At 39.4% G+C, this 20125-nt stretch overlaps 1 protein-coding gene across 2 annotated transcripts in view; it reads left to right on the top strand.

The window, feature by feature from the left end:
* Positions 1-7195: 7195 nt before the first annotated feature.
* The window catches only part of LOC133409387 (serine/threonine-protein kinase 32C-like), a 91052-nt gene continuing 78122 nt past the window's right edge, over positions 7196-20125 (top strand). For both annotated transcript variants that reach the window (XM_061689272.1, XM_061689271.1), the window contains exon 1: positions 7196-7608. In XM_061689272.1, the coding sequence (XP_061545256.1) occupies positions 7510-7608 (99 nt within the window). In that variant the 5' untranslated portion in view covers positions 7196-7509. The remainder of the gene's footprint in view (positions 7609-20125) is intronic.

Raw genomic sequence — 20125 nt, 5'->3', positions numbered from 1 at the left:
GGAACATAGGTGACACCGGAGAAACAGGCCGGGGAGCTATTTTAGTGGCCAGCCATTGTCTCTTTGCAGAGGGAGCAGATGGCAAGGATAGACGGACATGCTGAGCCATCTTTGCTCAATGTTAAGGTGCCTTTGACTCACCTGGAGGGGACCCACTGAATGGTCGATAGTGTTCTTCGGGTAATGGAGGATACACTGGAGCCCTTCATGCACAATGTCAGGTGAAGGGAAAATGCCAGGGCACTTACTCAAGTTCAGTGCTTGAAGGCTTACCACCTTTCCTTGGAATATAGCATTTAGAAAACAGTTTGGCATGTTATATTTGCATTTGGCTCACACTATCACACTATCTACAATTAAAATGAATGAATAAATAAATTGTGTTCCAAATGATTAAGCAGTAACAGTTTTTTTTTACATTGAATACATCAATCATATTAACTTCTATAATAATGGGGATTTTATTGAACAAAACAGTTTATATTTCAAAAACTCCTCAGACTCCAGTGTTCCTGAAATTTAAAAAAAAAGGTTGTTTATTTGCTTCTGCCTTTATGAAAAGATGATTTAAAAAATATAATGCCATTTCAAACAAAGGAACTGCTGATCAAGTCAAATGTTACAACAGGAGCACCTCATCAATAATCATTTTTAAAACTAGTTTCTTCCTTTATCAAATTTAAATTCGTAAAAGTTCTGTTTGGAGGTTTACTACCATGCACCGTCAAAGATCTTCCCTTTAAGGATGTTCCACAGGTTCACAATATGGTTGAGGTCAGGGGATGATGTGGCCACGTCATGAACATATTCCCTTTATATCCATATTTACACAAGCTTCAACTGGTGTCTTTTGCAGCATAGGATGGTGCATTTACTTACACAAAAGTATGGTTCTTCTTCCATACTACGACAGGAAATGGTCAGTTAGAAACTCCACATATTTCACAGAAGTCCTTTTGACACCTTCATGCACTGTAAAGGGGCCTACCATCGTACTCCCTATTATTACAGCTCAAAACCATCTTGCTGATGGTGTCCATCTACCAATCATCCAGAACCTTCCAAGTAGCACAGCATTCATCAGTGCATAAAACCGTTTGACAATTAGCTGTCATGTTTTTCCTGAGCCCACTGCATATATTTCTTCTTCTGAGGTTGGTAGGGGTTGCCGAAATACAGCTTTATGCATGACTGCAAACCCCTGGAGAATCCATCCCTCCATCCATCCATTTTCTGAGCCGGTTCTCTCACTAGGGTCGCGGGCGTGCTGGAGCCAATCCCAGCTATCATCGGGCAGGAGGCGGGGTACACCCTGAACTGGTTGGAGAATCCATCAAGCTTCAAATATATATTCACTGATCATCAGTGACTTTTTAACAGCTGATCTCTTAATATGCTGCATTTACCTTGCAGGCATTTTGCTTAATACTCCTTTATCTGAATGAACCTGTTTACTCAAGGCATTGGACCATTCATTCCATGCTTTTATGAGACAAAGAGCCTTCTTTTTTCCCAATTATGCATACAAATTGTGACTTGCTTAATCATAATTACACTTGGATGGGCCCGTTATTATTTTTTTGCTACTTAGAATATACTGTCTACGATTAGTTTAGTACTTTATTAAGTCACGACTTCACATGAACCGGTTTGTTTAAGACTCCTAGAATATAATATATACGATCAGCTTCCTAAATAATTACTATTATACTTGACAGGTGTTTTTGCAGTATTAGGGGTAGGACCTGATAGGTTTTTTTGACCTCTTCCTACTGTTTTTGAACATATACATTGTACATTCCTTTGTTTATTATTAATGTGTTTTTGTTTTTTGTTTTGTTTTTCCATTTGTCACAAGTTGATCTCATGTTCATTATTTTGTTTTCTGTTTATGTTCAATAAACAATGGAAAAAAGAATATGGACAAATCCCATTCAGTAATTGTCCCTTTATTAGGTTCATCTGGGAAATTAGGTATCAATTTTTATATGTCAGGAATCTAAACAGACAGGAAAAATAACTGACAAAATCTTCCCCAGAAGAACATGTTAAATCTTAAATCCTAGTAATCTGTAACACTGTAAATAAATAAAACCAGCTAAATATAACAAATTAATTCCGAGACAAGTAATACATCATTTGTATAAAATATGTAATAATTTTAGAGTAATAATAATAAACAATAAAATGTTTCCTATTTTCATTATTTTTCAGTTAATTTTCATATTTACAGCATATTTATTTCCTTTTGGTGGGAAAAAACCCCCAAAACAAAACATATCAGTGTAGAGGAAGCGGTGAATTACTAGCATTAAATTACTTTTATTAATGATAATAAAAGTGGACTTCAAATGGTTTTACTTAAGTGTTTTGAACCTTTTTATTAAATGCACTTCTTAGTGAATGTAATCCATATCTGCATATGTGGCATTGACACTAAATTGTGAAAAAATTCACACAGTTCTAATGGAGGTGCTGATTGGATTTCCCCCTAATAGTTATGTTTGTAGAGATCTAAATGAAGAAAATAACACCTTTAACATGCATGCTTGATTAGCTACTCGCATATAATCTTTGGGGCAAACAGATTAGAGCCTTATTGACTTGACAATGTGCAAAAATATGAGGGAGTGAGGTAACAGTATATCACTGTCACAGTATATATCATCCTCTGTGTACTTCACATTATGATTATTATCATCGAGTTTGGCTTGTTGATTATGTTGGCATGGTGCTAAACAAGTTTATTGGAACCCCACCCAATGTAGGGTCTACAGAATTGGTAATAACCTAATCTTTTTTAAAATTCATTTCGTAATGGTTAACACACCAGTATTTTAAAGACCATCCATCCATTTTCTATACCGCTTATCCTCATTAGGGTCCTGGTTGTCCTGGAAGCTGTCCCAGCTGACTTCGGGCGAGAAGCAGGGTTCACCCTGGAATGGTCAGTCAGTCAATCTCAGGGGACCTACAGATAGACAAACCATCATTCGCACCTAATGACATTGAAGAGTTTTTAATTTATATAATTTTTGGAATGAAGGAGGAGATAAACCCACGTAAGTAGTACAGGCTGAACAAGCAAATGCCATATGGGAAGGCTGAAGCTGGGATTTGAACCCCCAATCTCAGATCTGTGAGGCAGATGTGCTATCCACGTCGATCACCGTGCCATCCTATTTAGAACCCCTTTAACCCAAATTATATTTTTATGCTAAAATTATTGTTATTCGTAAATTTTCAAATTGACAAACAAAACTGGGAAAAATTGTAAAGGGCCTTATTATTTCTTGATTAAGATGTCAAATAATAGTTATTTACTCCATTTTTTTTGTTTTTTTTAAGATATCATATGATACTTAAAAGGTAGGATGTTAATAGAAAAGGTAACCGTTAGCGGTCAGACAGCACAGAAGAGCAAAAATAGAAGCCAATTACAGCAGTGAGTGATGCAACTGTGTTATTTTGGAGGTCCGGTCACAACAGATTAGGGAGCTCATTGAACATAGAATTTGGTATTTATCCGATTCCTTTTTGTGTATTACTACTGATCAGAATTGATCACCAAACGCAAAAAAATTCATGCCATGGAAACAGATATTGGGCGACACGGGGGACGACTGGTTAGAGCATCTGCCTCACAGTTCTGAGGACCGGAGTTCAATTCCCGCCCCCGCCTGTGTGGAGTTTGCATGTTCTCCTCGTGCCTTCGTGGGGTTTCTCCTGACACTCCGGTTTCCTCCCACATCCCAAAAAAATGCATGGTAGGTTAATTGAAGACTCTTGCCCGTATGTGTGACTGTGAGTGCGAATGGTTGTTTGTTTCTATGTGCACCTGCGATTGGCTGGCAGCCAGTTCAGGGTGTACCCCGCCTCCTGCCCGATGATAGCTGGGATAGGCTCCAGCACTCCCTTGTGAGGATAAGCGGCTCAGAGAATGGATGGATGGATGAATGGAAACAGATAGGTGTGATGCAGCCAGCATGTTGTTCATAGGTCGTGCTGTGCAGTAGATGTTTATTGACCTTTCGTTGGCTACTTTTCAGAATTTTTACTGCAACATGCTCAATCTAGTTGAGTTTTGCTACGGCATACAGTGTAGTGTCTTTGATGAACAGCAGTCCATGTGCTCAGTATCCTCAGACAGTGATGTGTTGGTTTTGTGCTTTGCCAGCTCATCCTCCGAGGACATAGTGTTTGATTTTTTTTTTTTTCTACACTGTCCAGGCCTCATTTCTTTCTTGCAATTTATTCTGACAAGGTTTAATCTCCGTCTGGAGTACACAGTATAACAATTAATTGAAGGTACATTTCTATGTGTCCATCCATCCATAGACCAACAACTATTGTGACTCACATTCACACATACAGACTCTTCAATGAACCTAATTTCCATGTATTGTAATGTGGGAGGAAGCCAAAATACTCGGAGAAAACCACTTAGAACATAAAAACACTACACAGGAGGGCCTGAACTGAGATCTAAACCTTTCAAGACCTCTTGACTGTGTGGCAGAAGTGATAACCACTCGTAGACCATGCTGCTGCAAATAAATGTAAAATAGAAAAAAAAAGTTACTTTGAATATTTTGAATACACCAAAAACCAAATATGTATTGTGTTTTAACTGGCTCACCTCTTTCTTGGAAAAAAAATGCATGCAATATACATTTTACCTGCAACAAATATAGGTATGAGGAAAAGCTGACGATTGCAGTTAGCGTCTCGAGTTTGACGTTGTAACAGTGGCAAAAATGGCAACTGTTGAAGCCCAAACAGAGCAAACGGCTTCACATAGCAGTTGATAGCTTTGAGCAAGAGGTAGTCTACTAACTAAACAACTTTACTCTTACTCTCTCTACATTAGTAACGTCATAATAAGTAGTGACAGGCCAGCAATTGGGGCAAACGCATCAACTGCGCTTTGATTTTGTGACATTACCATGTAGTTAAAATGTAGGTTTCTGAGCGTGATTCCATTTGAAAGTATCAAGCTTTGCTTCAACTGTAGATGATATTCCAAGTGACTCTCAAAGAGTGGCACGCAGGTTCCCTCTATTGTAATACGAAAGAATTACTGAATTAAAGAAATACAGAATAAACATCAAATATCCAAATAAAATGGAGAGTGATTTAAGCACAAAAACTGAAAAGGACTCGAGCCAAGCGCTCGTGCTAACAGTGGCAGTCAAGCCCCCACTGGCAGTAGCAAATGGCATAAACGTGAGGAAGTATGACTCCAACTACATCAAATTTGATTTTATTTGGAGGCAAGACCTCAGTGTGTGTTATGTGGTGAATTTCTCAGCAAAGATTAAATGAATGAATCAAACTATTGCATCTCAAACGCAACAACCGAATACACAACCAAACACGCTTTTTTTTCTTTCAAGCATGACGACCTGAAGCAGTCAAAGTCGACCATTCAGTCCTATGATACACCCGTAACCAAAGCCCAGGAAGATACTGTCTGTAAATATTGCTGTATCTTTACGTTATCTTAGTAGTGTACTTTTTAAGGGCAATTTAGTTGCGTTTAGCTTGTAAGTATAACACGATTGAATTACATGTTTAATAACTGTATGTTTTAAAAAGTGCAGTTTTATATAACTTATGTGCAAATGCAAACATTTTAAGTGCATCATTATTTACAGTAAGTAGTGTTTTGTTCCCCCCCCCCCCCCATATTTCAGCACAGTGTTAATGTTCAAACTGCATAATGTTGCATGTGTCTTACAAACCCCAATTCCAATGAAGTTGGGACTTTGACACATCAAGGTCTAACCACAACTGATACTTTTTGAGTTGGCTAAAGTCACAAATAGACAGTTTAAATGTGAAAATTATTTTTGCCAGGCTCTTTGTGATCTCATCTGCCCTTGCCTGTGTGACCAGTGTGCTTCTGAATGATGCTCCGTTTATTCTGACAAAATAGTCAGACTCAAAGTAGAACCTCCATGTAAATCGTAGTCCACTCAAGCTCCTATACAAATAAAATGCAGATCGACTACCCGGAAGTTAGCTCGGTTTGTCATAGCATCAAGCTAGCGATGTCAAAACTACTATTTCGAAATGCAACTCTGGCGTTGCTTGTTTGATGAATCCAAAGAGTGCATGCAAGGGTGAAACCGAAACTAAAGTATCGATATTTTCACGCTAGTATCGATCTGATTCAATACTGACTTGGTATCGATACCATCGATATTTTGGATCGATCCGCCTGAGCCTTTCTACGATGCTCCAGTTATACTCAATCATGACACTCACCTGTTTCCGATGAACCTGTTCACCTGTGGAACATTCCAAACAGATGTTTTTTTCAGCATTCCTCAACTTTCCCAGTCTTTTTTTTTTTTTTTTGCCCCTGTCCCAGCTTTTTTTGGAACGTGTTGCAGGCATCAAATTGAAAATAACAGAATATTTGGTAAAAACAATAACATTCATCAGTTTGAATGATACATATCTTGTCTTTGGAGTGTATTCAATTGAATATAGGTCGAAAGGGATTTAAAAACATTGTATTGTGTTTTTATTTACGTTTTACACAACGTCCCAACATCAATGGAATAGGGGTTTAATAATAATAATAATGATCATCATCAGCATCATAATAATAAACATCTGTCGTTTTTGATGAACAATCCGAGACGGTATTTTAATCTTTGTGATTATGGTGGTACTTCAGAAGTACCACCACCATGAGAGTATTTTTTTTGCGGTGGTACTTTAAAAAGAGAACCACTGTTCTCTTCAATGCAGTTTGACATACCACAGTCGCACTCGGTCGACTACATTCATTGGCCAGCTGTCAAGCCGCTCAAACATCTATAACATCCGGTTTTAAATTGCAGCATAAAAAAAATCATCGGAAGTGTTATTCTGTTACAAAGTCACGCGATCAATTCTGGAATAACGTATTTATTGTATAAAACAGGCATTTTAAACATAAAATTACTCTTTTTTTTCCTTTACTATTGTTTTACGTCATTATTTCAAAAATAAGGATATTATGATTTTAAAATTTAATCAAATGTGCCAAATATTAACTAATAAAACCATGTATATGACACCCCCCCAGCACCCTCCATGTTAATATAATTGCATTTCAGTACATTTTTAACTATTACTCGTAAAAGTGAATTGAACAACTTCCGGTGTCCAACCACGTTGAGCTTAACGCAGCTCTCACTCGGAGGCTGAACGGCTCGAGTAAAGTCCGTCCGTCCTCGCACAGACTACGGAAGACAACCGAACGTAACCGACACCGGGAGGCGAGCCGAACGTGGCCGTGGAACTTGCTTAAACATTTTCACGCCACAGCCGACAAAAAAAAAAAAAAAAAAAAGATTTCCACTCGCTCTACCCCTACATCCGCCAGACTAAATCATAGTAACACGAGTGGTATTTAATAATAATTATAAAAAAGAAAAATGCAACCCAATGGCTCCTGTTTACCGTTGAAGAATCTCCTACTCTGAGGTGTAGTTTCTCTTCAAGAGGCGAGGAATGCTATCTGAGCATCAATGTTTCACTGGGGAAAGTGGAAGAAAAGGATGGGAGCCAATAGTTCTTCAAAGAAACCCGTTTTCGACGAAAAGGAAGATGGTAAGTGACTGCAAAGTGCTCATTTTGGACTTTTTGCTGATTGTGCCTTTGTGAATATTTCATTTACATCGGCCTCTATTGCTGCCATCGATCTGCAGGTAATTAGCGTTAGCTTGTTCCCTACACTGAGTTGTCCAAGTTTCTTCTGAAGGAAGAGAAACTGCTAAAGCATTGTTTTGTCTAACGATAGCGATGCTCTATTTTCATCTTTGCACCTACAGTCAAAAATGCAGCATTAGCACCCAGTCACTGTGAAGAATATATCCACCTTTGAATGAACCCTTTGAGACAGGAACTAGTGGAAGACAGAGTTAATTGCATAATTAAAGCAAGATTAGTGTAATGCATGGAAGTAATGTTAATTCATGACGGCTTGTCTGTGTAAGGAAAATAAGTCTCTCTGAAGTCCACTGCTGAATCTTGACAATAAAGTACAGAGCTCCAGTTTTCAAGGGAGTAATGCCTAGATCAGACTACAGGAGTTTAGTTGCAATATTGGTCCGATTAGCTATCGCGGGCGATTTCCCAGATCGGGCCCGACATATTTTGTCGGGAACGACAAAACGTATTGTCGTGTGACAAAATCCACGACTGACAATTTGGACAATAGCCATACAACGCCAAAATCAAAGTCTAGCATGTTAGATTTTTTTTCTTTTTCGGGATATCATCAGTGTAGTGTGACATATCAACGACAACCTTCCGACAACGCACCTCGACTTCGACCAATAGGATTGCGTACTGTGAGTCGCGCTTCGCCTCCCGTGCTTATGGGGTGCCGTTTGTAAAGCTGCTCATGCCCAAAAAAATATTTAGCTTCAAAATGTGTTTTTAAAAAACTGGTGTGATTTTTCAAGAGTCACTTTTCTGCGCTTTTAGAACAATATTTGTCAACTTTATAGTTAAATCCAAATATTAAATGTTACACCTAAATCTCGATTCTAAATGTCAAATATATATCCATTCAGCCATCCATTTTCCTTCTCCTCACTATGGTCGTGGGCGTGCTGGAGCCTATCCCAGCTATCTTCGGACGAAAAGCGGGGTACACCCTGAACTGGTAGCCAGCCAATTGCAGGGCACATAGAAACAAACAACCATTCGCACTCACATTCACACCTACGGGAAATTCAGAGTCTTCAATGAACCTACCATGCATGTTTTTGGGATGTTGGAGGAAACCGGAGTGCCTGGAGAAAACCCACGCAGGCACGGGGAGAACATGCAAACTCCACACAGGCGGGGCCGGGGATTGAACCCCGGTCCTCAGAACTGTGAGGCTGACGCTCTAACCAGTCGGTCACCGTGCCGCCTAAAGATTACATATAAATGTTAAATTCTAAATCTAAAGGTTTCGAGTCCAACTAAATATTTGGTTGATATGCAAATCCACACTGCTAAGAAACGGAAGTACCAAAATAAAAGCTGTGTGTTTGTAGTATCAAATAACAGCATAATAAAATAAAATAAAATAAAAAACATCTTCTACAGGGAAATTGACCCTGGGAAATATATGATCACTTCCTGAAATAACAAACCAGTTATGGACTCTTTATTTGACAAGTACTTTGAGTGTTTAGTGTCACGTTAATGAAGAAATCTCGCGTGGAAGTTGCAAGGCTGGAGCCGGGGAAGCAGGCGGGGAGAAAAGAGAACCAGCCAGAGACCGGTGCTTCTCACTGGCATTTCTGCCTCACAGTGTTTGCTCGCCGGCCGAAAGAGAGCGGACGTCAGCCCTGAAGGTGGATTTGTAAAAACAAGTGTCAAGGCAGGGGGTGAGAGAAGACAAAAAAGAACTGTTGCTGCTTTGTTTCTTTTTTTCACCCGGCATTTCAGCACGAGATGTTTATCGTAGGTTACAGTGGAACCTCGGAATTTGAACGACTCTCACAAATCGGACTTCGACCAAAAATATCCAAGTAAAAAATGCCTCAGACTTCGACCAAATTCTCGGAGCCCGAACACCCGAGAAAAGCCGAACGCACGTTGAACGGGTAGCCGAGTCAAGCCGAGCGATGCCAAACGCACACGAAACGGTAGCTGAGATGACCCCCTGCCAATTTCGAGTCAGGAAGTCATAGCGTGAACACTCTCATCACATTTGTGAGTGCTTCTTAAGATAATTTTTTTTTTGTTTTTCCAGTACAATTTTCATGGAGAAATGTTCTTTTTTCTCTCAAGGAAAGACAGCAGTGCTGCCAGCAGCAAAGAAAAAAGGAAAGTGGATGTAAGGAAGGAGATAATCGCTAAGTATGAAAATGGTGTGCGTGTTACGGCTCTTGCTATCCAGTATTGTATGGCTAAGTCGACAGTTTAGACTATCCTAAAGAATAAAGATGTAATAAAGGCAGTTAGTGTTGCCAAAGGAGTGACTAGCATTACAAAGCATTTTTTCTCAAAGAGGGTAGGAAAGCTACTTTAGAGAGCGATCCGGTTGAACTAAAGAGACTGAGAAGGGAAAAAGCCCAGGAGAATTACCCAGTCAAATCATGGAGGCTGAGGAGTAACCCTTCCTCCTTCCCTCCCTCCACATCCATCCACTGATTTCATCACACTGCAACCAAAAAGGTAAGTGATACACATTTAAGTTAAATTTTACAATTATTATGTTGAACATTTATGTTATAAAATAGGAATTAACTGTATTTGGAGGTTGGGAACGGATTAAACTCATTTACATTATTTCCGATGGGAAAAAATGTTCCGGAGGACAAATCGGACTTCGAACACTTCACAAGAACGAATTATGTTCGAATTCCCGAGGTTCCGCTGTATTTGGCGCCACAAACACGCAGCTTTTATTTTGGTACTTCCGTTTCTTGCCAGTGTGGATTTGCATATTAGCTAAATATTTAGTTTGATCTAAAACATTTAGATTTAACATTTACCATTATTATATTTCAATATAAGCCAGCCCGTCTTATTGTTGTGCCTAAATGGCCACCGTTTTGGGAAGGTCGTCGTTACCGTGAAGGCAACGGCGCGCTACTCTTGTTTAGATTTAGACGAATAAAAACAACAGCTTTCATGCATTGTAGTAGTTGTCTCTTTGGCTGTTTCAGCTCACTTTTAACTTGAGAAAACACTGTGCAGTAAATTGCGAATGTTTTTTTAATTTATTTATTTCTTTTTTTATTATTGTTTGTGCTATTTACTCAGTACTTGAGAAATTATTTCACTGTCTAATTTTTATTCTGAAGTATTTTTGGGAGGACTACTTTTTACTTGTCCTTGAGTCACATTATTGTCAAGTAACTAAACAATATTTGGCTACTCTACCCGCCTCTGGAGCGAGCATCCTCTATTGCTACTTTCACGTTTAAGCATTTTTGCTCATCAGATCAGCCTGTCGTATTTGTTGCACTGGTCTTTCGTATTTTGGCGTTGAGGTGCTGCGGGTCATGGCCCTGGTTGTGATCCCAGCGGAACCGCGAAGCACACGTAACATCGGCGACAAGAGCTGATCAGCTAGTACACTGGTGTCAAACTGGTGGCCCGGGGGTCAGATCCGGCCCGCAACATCATTTTATGTGGCCCATGAAAGCAAATCATGTGTGTCGACTTCATGTTTCTTGTGAAAATACCACAATTGGTGTCTTTACTTGTATAATCTTGAGATATTGAAAGCATTTTATGTTACCAATCACCTTTTTGAAATAAATTTTAAGATTAGTTGAACACTTTTTATTGGCTTCTGACTGAAATTGGTTATGTTCTGAAACTTGCTGTCCATCAATTTGTTGTGTATATGTCATTAAATGAGACAATATTTTATATGGGTTCACAGTCATAACGGCCCTCCGAGGGAAGCCATAACTACAATGTGGCTCGTGACAAAAAATGAGTTTGACACCCCTGCGCTCGTACATCTTGTATTAATTAGGAAATGCACCTAGAATTATCTAATTAATTTACAGATGTTAATGTTAAATGTATTAAGCGACAGAGTGATGTTAGGGATTATGTCACAACACAAAATGAACTAACTTCAAATTCAGAAGTGACCAATAAAAACAGAAAAATATTGTACTTTATATTTTCCTGGAGGATGCATTTGGGATTAGCCTTTGAAGTTGGTAATAGTGAAACAGACAATGATTTTAGTCATTTCTTTTCCAGAATGAATGAATGAATTCTAGTATTCATGTGCCACAGCTTGAAGCAGGCATCAGGTGCAAGTGGAGATGAGCTTGGCTCAAATTGGAGCCTAAAACAAAAAAAGCAAAGAAATGAGGGAAAAGTAATTTTAATCTTAAATTTGTACATCGACATGTACTTAAGTGGTGTCAGTAAATGTTTTTCCGCGTGAATAAAATTTGTTGATTTTGCCTTATTGTACTCTTCAGTCTTCCAGATTCCTTAATTTATGTTAAAATAAAAAAAAATAAAAAAATCTCTGTGGGGGCCTGGGGGATCCCCCCCAGACTCCCCCAACAATGTTTTTTTTTTTTTTTTCTGTCACCTTTTTCATGCCTTTGGTGTTTGCATGTCTTTATATAACATTATGTTGCCTGCTTGCGAGCATTGTATTACAAGTATGTGAACATACCTCAAGCTCTCCTTGAATGGAAAACCCACTCCTGAGTACCGGTGTCGACACCACGCTTTTTCCTCTTTTTGTACATTTTATCCCCAACACAACACAACACAATACAATACATTGGCATGATCCATTGGTGTTATTGTCGGCATGGTAATTTGTGTATTCAGTCGCGTTGACCAGTGACACTTTTTTCTGCTTCCGCCTCTCCGACAGTGTTTGTTTGTCAAGATAAAGCCCAGTGATTGTGTAAGACAGGATACGGTGCTATCGGAATAATGTCGTGTAGTGTTACCACTGTCTGCCCGAGATACGGCAAGACTTTATGGCAGTAGTCTGACATAGTTCAGTTGTGAAAGACCAAATTTGTCTTCTGTAGTCTGATCCAGCCATTAAAGGGACAGCTTGAGTAAATGAGGTAATTTCTCCACAGGAATATGGTCATATTGCCTCGACAGCTTTCACGATTGCAAGTAGGAATAACCGATGTTAAAGTTTTTTTTTTTTTTTTTTTTTTTTTTTTTTTGTTAGTCACCTTTATTAGGCAGTATCAAAACGAAGTATTATTTTAGTGTCAAATAAGTTAACTGTTAAATGTGAAAAGTTAAATGTGAAGCTAACATTGTCACTCTGAACATTGCCTATGACAGCGAGGAATTTTACACTCCCAATTTTGTTCCTTTTTCCCCCGGGTAGCAGTTCTGTGTGAAATGTACTGACGCGGAATTCCAAGTCGAAGTCAATCCACAGATTTGTCAGCTGCACAGGTAGTATAAGAGAAAAGTTAAACGACGGCAGGGTGAAAGAGAATAGCGGAGAGTGAGAACCAGGGTGTTAAGTTTGTTCCTTTGTGTCTATTTTTTATAGGTGTTGGGTGAGATAGATCCAACAACACCCAAGAGTCACACATCGCACCATTTTGTGTTGAACGTGATTTTATGTCATACCAGACACTGTTGCGGACGTCATCATACATCTAATTATCTATTTACCGAAGGTGTGTAGCTGTGTTCTGCATTGTTGGATCCTGTGTAAATAAATGCCATCCCTACCGTTATTTCTCTGTAAATTTTGCACAATCTTTGTGTGAAAGAGGCTTGTGAAAATGTGTATGTGGACAGACTGTAAGGTCTGTCCGTCTGTCCAGCCATCCATCCATCAATTTTCCACCGTTTCTCCTCACGAGGGTCACGGGCGTGCTGGTGCCTATTCCAGCTGTCTTCGGGCGAGAGGCGGGGTACACCCTGTACTGGCCGCCAGCCAATTGCAGGGCAGATCGAAACAAACAACCATTCACACTCACATTCACACCTACGGGAAATTTAGAGTCTTCAATTAACCTACCATGCATGTTTTTGGGATGCAGGAGGAAACCGGAGTACCTGGAGAAAACCCACGCAGGCACGGGGAGAACATGCAAACTCCACACAGGCGAGGCCAGATTTGAACTCTGGTCCTCAGAACTGTGAGGCAGATGTGCTAACCAGTCGCCCACCGTGCCGCCAGACAGTAACATAATGTATTGAAAAGTGCAGAGGGATCAATGCTGAAGTTAAGCCATACAAGTGTAAAATAAGTTCAGTTCAGATAGAGTTGCACAATATTCGAAAAAAAATGCATTCTGGTTATTTATTTATTTATTTTAAAATCCAGCAATATATATATAGCGATATAAAAAAATGCTAAGCATATACGTGTGAAAATCAGCGCACATTTCTTTTTCCCTCTCTGATTTATTGTTTGTCGAGCTTATAGTAGCTTTAGTAGAAAAACTGCTCAGTACAGTAGACCACACAGGTGTATTGAGGTCTACCTCTTTTTAAATGCACTGTACTATTAAGCAGATTAATAGTCCTGCCAGCCTTCAAATTAAAATAATTTCATGTCCAGTTATACTGTACTATATATAGCCATTCGCACATTCCAAACACAATTCATGTTTTTCATCAATCTGTTATTTTATACATCAGAATCAGAATCATCTTTATTTGCCAAGTATGTCAAAAACACACAAGCAATTTGTCTCCAGTAATTGGAGCTGCTCTAGTACGACAACAGACAACCATTTGACAGAAAATACTTTTGAGACATAAAAACATAAAACACAGCACGGCGGGTCACTGAGCAATGAAAGTAATGTGGTAATGCCGATACATTTTTTTTTTTTTTTTTTTTTTGACAATTGTGCAAATCATGCAGTCGTCCAGCAATTTTGAGCAGTTTGAAATGACTAATAGAGCAATAGTCGGTACAGTGACCATTGTGCAAATGGCGCAGATACTTCTCAAGCACATGAGTGGCCAGTATTGGTCAACAACAGTTATGCAACTAGTGCAGAGTGGCGAGACTACTACAGTGAGTGCACGAATAATGTATAATTGCCCCGACAGATGTGACAATAATCTCAAGACAAAATTGGCAGCATGTTACAATGGAATTGTAAGTTAACTGTTTAAGACGTTAATGACAAGTGTGAAGAAGCTGTTGGAATGTGTGCTAGTTTTAGTTTGCATTGTTTGATAGCGCCTACCCGAGGGAAGGAGCTGGAAGAGGTGGTGACCAGGACGTGGAGGCTCCAAGAGGAATTGTTGCTTTAGCCAGACAAATTTGGTCAAATTTCGGTCGGACTTCAGGGGCATTAGATTTTCAGAGGGTCTTATTTGTTCTCTCAGGTTGGATTTATACTCCACGAGTCCAGTGACACAATTCAGATCCCCCCTCAGCTGGCCTCTCAGATATGGGTCATAAAATCATTGGAAGCAGGCCTCTTTCAAATCTGGTTAAAAATCAGACTAATCAGATATCTTGTCAGTGTGACTATGGCATAAATTACAGTACATATTTGGAAAGACCCACTCAATGACAGCCTGACCAGAGAAACAGACAGATCGTTGATATATGCGCGTCTATAGAAATGATGCACTCATGATAAATAAAAAGAAAAAGTAAATTAAAACTTAGAAGCACACCCCAATAAAGATTCTGTAGACATGCAATTATGCAGTCAATACCCCCCACCCCACGTCAATAACTGCGAACGGACTGCACTCCGTCATTTGAAAAAGTCAGATAATAGCCTAGCCTAGCTGCCAAGTCATGGGCAGAGAAACATGTTATGGGTGTGTTATAATGTAATAATCACTGTAAGATTATGTCAAATTCAGAACGGATTAGTTATGGACACATTTTTGGAAATATCCAGCTATTTACATGTTTCTTTTAATTATTTATTATTTTAACTATTTGTATACAAGTAATTAAAAATGTAAATGTTTAAATTTTTAGTTACATGTGGGTTGTTTCATGTATTCAGAAAATGGATATTTAGCATAGTGATATCAAATATGGGTCAATTGAAAAATCTACTGCAAATTGAATTAGGCACAATTTCTATCATCATTTATCATCAATGAGGAAACTTCCAGTTACCAGAACAGGTTAAGAACTTTAGAATATCACTTGATACATGCAGATAACGGTTTTATACTGTCAATAGACATTGGAATGGATCATTTTTACAGTATTTACATCCTGGAACATTTTTACAGTATTTACATCCTGGAACAGATTATGTTCAATCTCAGAGGTTGTATTGCAGCCAACTGTATGCATAAACTAAACTAAAAATATCATTGTAACTGTTTATACACAAATACTTGATTATGTTATGTTTCCTTGCCTGATTCAGTTTTTATGTTGTCCTGGTCGGAGCACTTTTATTTGTTATTTTGGAGAATATTAAAAACATTCTTTAAACAAATTTCTTAGGCTAATAAAGTTCACTTTTAGCGTTTGGATTGATATTTGTTTTAGTTGCATCAAGTAAATCATTTAATGCCAAACAGTGAATTCTTAAATTGCACATGTGATGAGCATGCTGTTTCCTGTTTATTGTGTGTTGTGTTAGTGTCATTATTTAGTTGTGTATTTGTGATGGTCTTTGTGAAACCCAAAGGCAAATCTGTGGACAATAAGCTTCCATTCTTAGTGTGTGTGCACTTGTGTACGTGTGTCCGCCTGAATGTCTGAGTGTGCGTGACTGCGTTTTCCGTCAAAGATAAGTGTATGAGGCAATGAAAGCAGATTTTTGTTGAGGATAAAGATAGCTGCAGAGGGAGAGATGGCTGATTACTTGCACTGAATGCTGAGACACCCACTTGCTTTCATCTCTGTTACAAACTCCCAGTTTCAGGGCTTTTTATTCCATGGCTGCCTGCAGCTACTGGCCTCTTACCGAGACAACCGTAATTGGCCTTAGCCATGTTGCACAAGATGTGTGAGTACTGTAATATTGTCACAGTCTTTTGGCAATATTATTCCTAGCAAATTACAGTGTGAATAGTTTCAAACAAAAACAACAAAAACCAAACTCTAATGTAATCAATCATATGGAACTCAGTCCATTGTTAAAAGGACATACATAACCTTGTGTCTGTGGAAACCAGATTCAGAGGGAACAGACAGAGTGTGCTTGCAGAGGGGACAGAAAGAGTGGACAAGGGGAATAGGGGTGCGAAGCACAGCAGAGCAATAGTCGACTGTCGAGCTATTTGAGCACAAGTAATATTACAACAGTCAAATCGTGTTCCTATTTGTGGATGGGGGGATACTCGTTGAGGACAAGAAACAACTAACCAAGAGAACAAGATGAGAGAGGAAAGAAAATGACAGGACAGGATGTGCGAAATGAGCAAGGCCGTGCAACTGATGAGTTGTACGGGGTGATGCTATTATAGTGTGTAAACACCTGTAAGAACCTGTGAGTTGATATCTTAATATAAACTGTGTTATTGTTAGTTGTCCCAGCATTAGCAGTTCAAGCCTATAGTGTGTTTCTGGAGCTTATTAGTGAATGAACCACCCCAACCCCCACCCAGCGCGCCCCACCACCACCACACCTTGAGACCATGGGGGTCCTAGCCACCATCAGGGTCCAACGCCACCATAAGGGTCCAACGCAGGAGCCAGAAATGTAACGACCCACCACCCACCCTATTAATATGGTTACCAGGTCCCCGACTGGCAACCATTCACTGCTCGTATCTCAAGTTTGTGCTTGCAAGTCAAAGCAGGAAATTGACTGAATGATGGATTGTATCTCAAAAATTTTGTAAGTTGGGCCACTTTTATATCAAGGCTCCACTGTACAACGGACTTGTGAAAATGACCAAGAATGAAAATGAGAAAAGTCCTTTAAATGCTGTGAAAATGATTAGTTAGAGATTCAAAATGATCTTGCTGTGTGATTTGAAAAAATATAATAAACCTGTAAGAAGTAGGAAATAAACCTTTCACGACCGAAGAGGACTCCTCCTGTTGTTGTGGGAAGTGCTCTGATATCATTAGTGTGACTATGCCTGAAGTGCATTAGTTAGAGAGGCGATAAAGCAACCACAACGATAGGGGAATGAGGCCGTTTCATAATTTATCTCCACTGTATCAGAATCAGAATCATCTTTATTTGCCAAGTATGTCAACAAAACACACAAGGAATTTGTCCCCGGTAGTTGGAGCCGCTCGAGTACGACAACAGACAGTCAATTGACAGAGAACACTTTTGACATATAAAGACAACAGTCCCTGAGCAATAAAGGGTTGCTAGTTATCTGGTAATGCCGGTACAAGTTTTTTGTTTTTTTTTGACAATTGTGCAAAAAGATGTCCTCTAGCACTTAGAGAGAGCAATTTGAATGACTAATATAGCAATAGTCCGGTGCAATGACCATTTTGCAAAGGGCGCCGAGACTTCAAGGAGTGTATGCAGTTTAAAGTGACGAGTGGTGCGATAATCTGGAACAATGTTGAATGTGCAAATTTTGCAGATACTCCTCAGTCAGTGTGCAAATGGGGCAGATGCTACTCTGGCATTAGTGGCCAGTATTGGTCAACAACAGATATGCAAATAGTGCAGCGAGGCGAGACAACTACAGTGAGTGCACGAGCAATGTACAACCCCAATTCCAATGAAGTTGGGACATTGTGTTAAACATAAATAAAAACAGAATACAGTGATTTGCAAATCATGTTCGACCTATATTTAATTGAATACACTAAAAAGACGACTCTAAATTGCCTGTAGGTGTGAATGTGAGTGCGAATGGTTGTTTGTTTGCGATTGGCTGGCAACCAGTTCAGGATGTACCCCGCCTCCTGATAGGCTCCAGCACGCCCATGACCCTAGTGAGGAGGAGCGGCTCAGAAAATGGATGGATGGATGGACACTACAAAGACAAGATATTTAATGTTCAAACTGATAAACTTTATTGTTTTTTGCAAATGATCATTAACTTAAAATTTTATGGCTGCAACACGTTAAAAAAAACTGGGACAGGGTCATGTTTACCACTGTTACATCACCTTTTCTTTTAACAACATTCAATAAACGTTTGGGAAATGAGGACACTAATTGTTGAAGCTTTGTAGGTGGAATTCTTTCCCATTCTTGATTGATGTACAGCTTCAGCTGTTCAACAGTCTGGGGTTGTCGTATTTTACGCTTTATAATGCGCCACACATTTTCAATGGGAGACAAGTCTGTACTGCGGGCAGGCCAGTGTAGTACCCGCACTCTTTTACTACGAAACCACGCTGTTGTAACGTGCAGAATGTAGTTTGGCATTGTCTTTCTGAAATAAGCAGGGGCGTCCATGAACAAGACGTTGCTTGGATGGCAGCATATGTTTCTCCAAAACCTGTATGTACCTTTCAGCATTAATGGTGCCTTCACAGATGTGTAAATTACCCATGCCATTGGCACTAACACAGCCCCATACCATCACAGATTATGGCTTTTGAACTGTGTTTCCATAACAGTCCGGATGGTTCTTTTCCGCTTTGGCCCAAGGGACACGACGTCCACAATTTTCAAAAACAATTTGAAATGTGGACTCGTCGGACCACAGAACACTTTTCCACTTTGCATCAGTCCATCTTAGATGAGCTCGGGCCCAGAGAAGCCGGCGGCGTTTCTGGGTGTTGTTGATAAATGGCTTTTGCTTTGCAAGTTGCACTTACGGATGTAGCGCCGAACTGTATTTACTGACATTGGTTTTCTGAAGTGTTCCTGAGCCCATGTGGTGATATCTTTTACACATTGATGTCGGTTTTTGATGCAGTGCCGCCTGAGGGATCGAAGGTCACGGGCATTCAATGATGGTTTACGGTCTTGCCAGTTACATGCAGTGATTTCTCCAGATTCTCTGAACCTTTTGATGATGATATGGACCGTAGATGATGAAATCCCTAAATTCCTTGCAATTCTATGTTGAGGAACATTGTCCTTAAACTGTTCGGCTATTTTCACACGCATTTGTTCTCAAAGAGGTGAACCTCACCCCATCTTTGCTTGTGAACGACTGAGCAATTCAGGGAAGCTCCTTTACCTTATCCCCTATACCCAATCATGGTACCCACCTGTTCCAATTAGCCTGTTCACCTGTGGGATGTTCCAAACAGGTGTTTGATGAGCATTCCTCAACTTTCTCAGTCTTTTTTGCCACCTGTCCCAGCTTTTCTGGAACGTGTTGCAGCAATAAAATTCTAAGTTAATGATTATTTTCTAAAAACAATAAAGTTGATCCTGTTTGAACATTAAATATCTTGTCTTTGTAGTGTATTCAATTAAATATAGGTTGAACATGATTTGCAAATCATTGTATTCTGTTTCTATTTCTGTTTAACACAACGCCCCAACTTCATTGGAATTGGGGTTGTATAATTGGCCTGACAGAAATGTATGTTCTTGACGTAGACTTGCAATTTAAAAGGTTGAACAAACACACACGCGCGTACACATTACCGCAATCACCTTGTAATAAACGAACCTATCATAAGCTTGCCTGACTAGAAGCCACCGACTGCAGCATAGGGCACATTGCACAGAAGAACCCCATTTAATGGAGAAATATATTTTTTGTTTGTTTTCTTTTTTCTCCCCCCACACAAATTCAAACAGTTTCCAGGGGTCTTAACATGGCT

This window comes from Phycodurus eques, chromosome 11 (genome assembly GCF_024500275.1).
Source record: "Phycodurus eques isolate BA_2022a chromosome 11, UOR_Pequ_1.1, whole genome shotgun sequence".
In the NCBI taxonomy this organism is placed as follows: Eukaryota; Metazoa; Chordata; class Actinopteri; order Syngnathiformes; family Syngnathidae; genus Phycodurus; species Phycodurus eques.
This window is presented reverse-complemented; position numbering and strand designations above follow the sequence as displayed.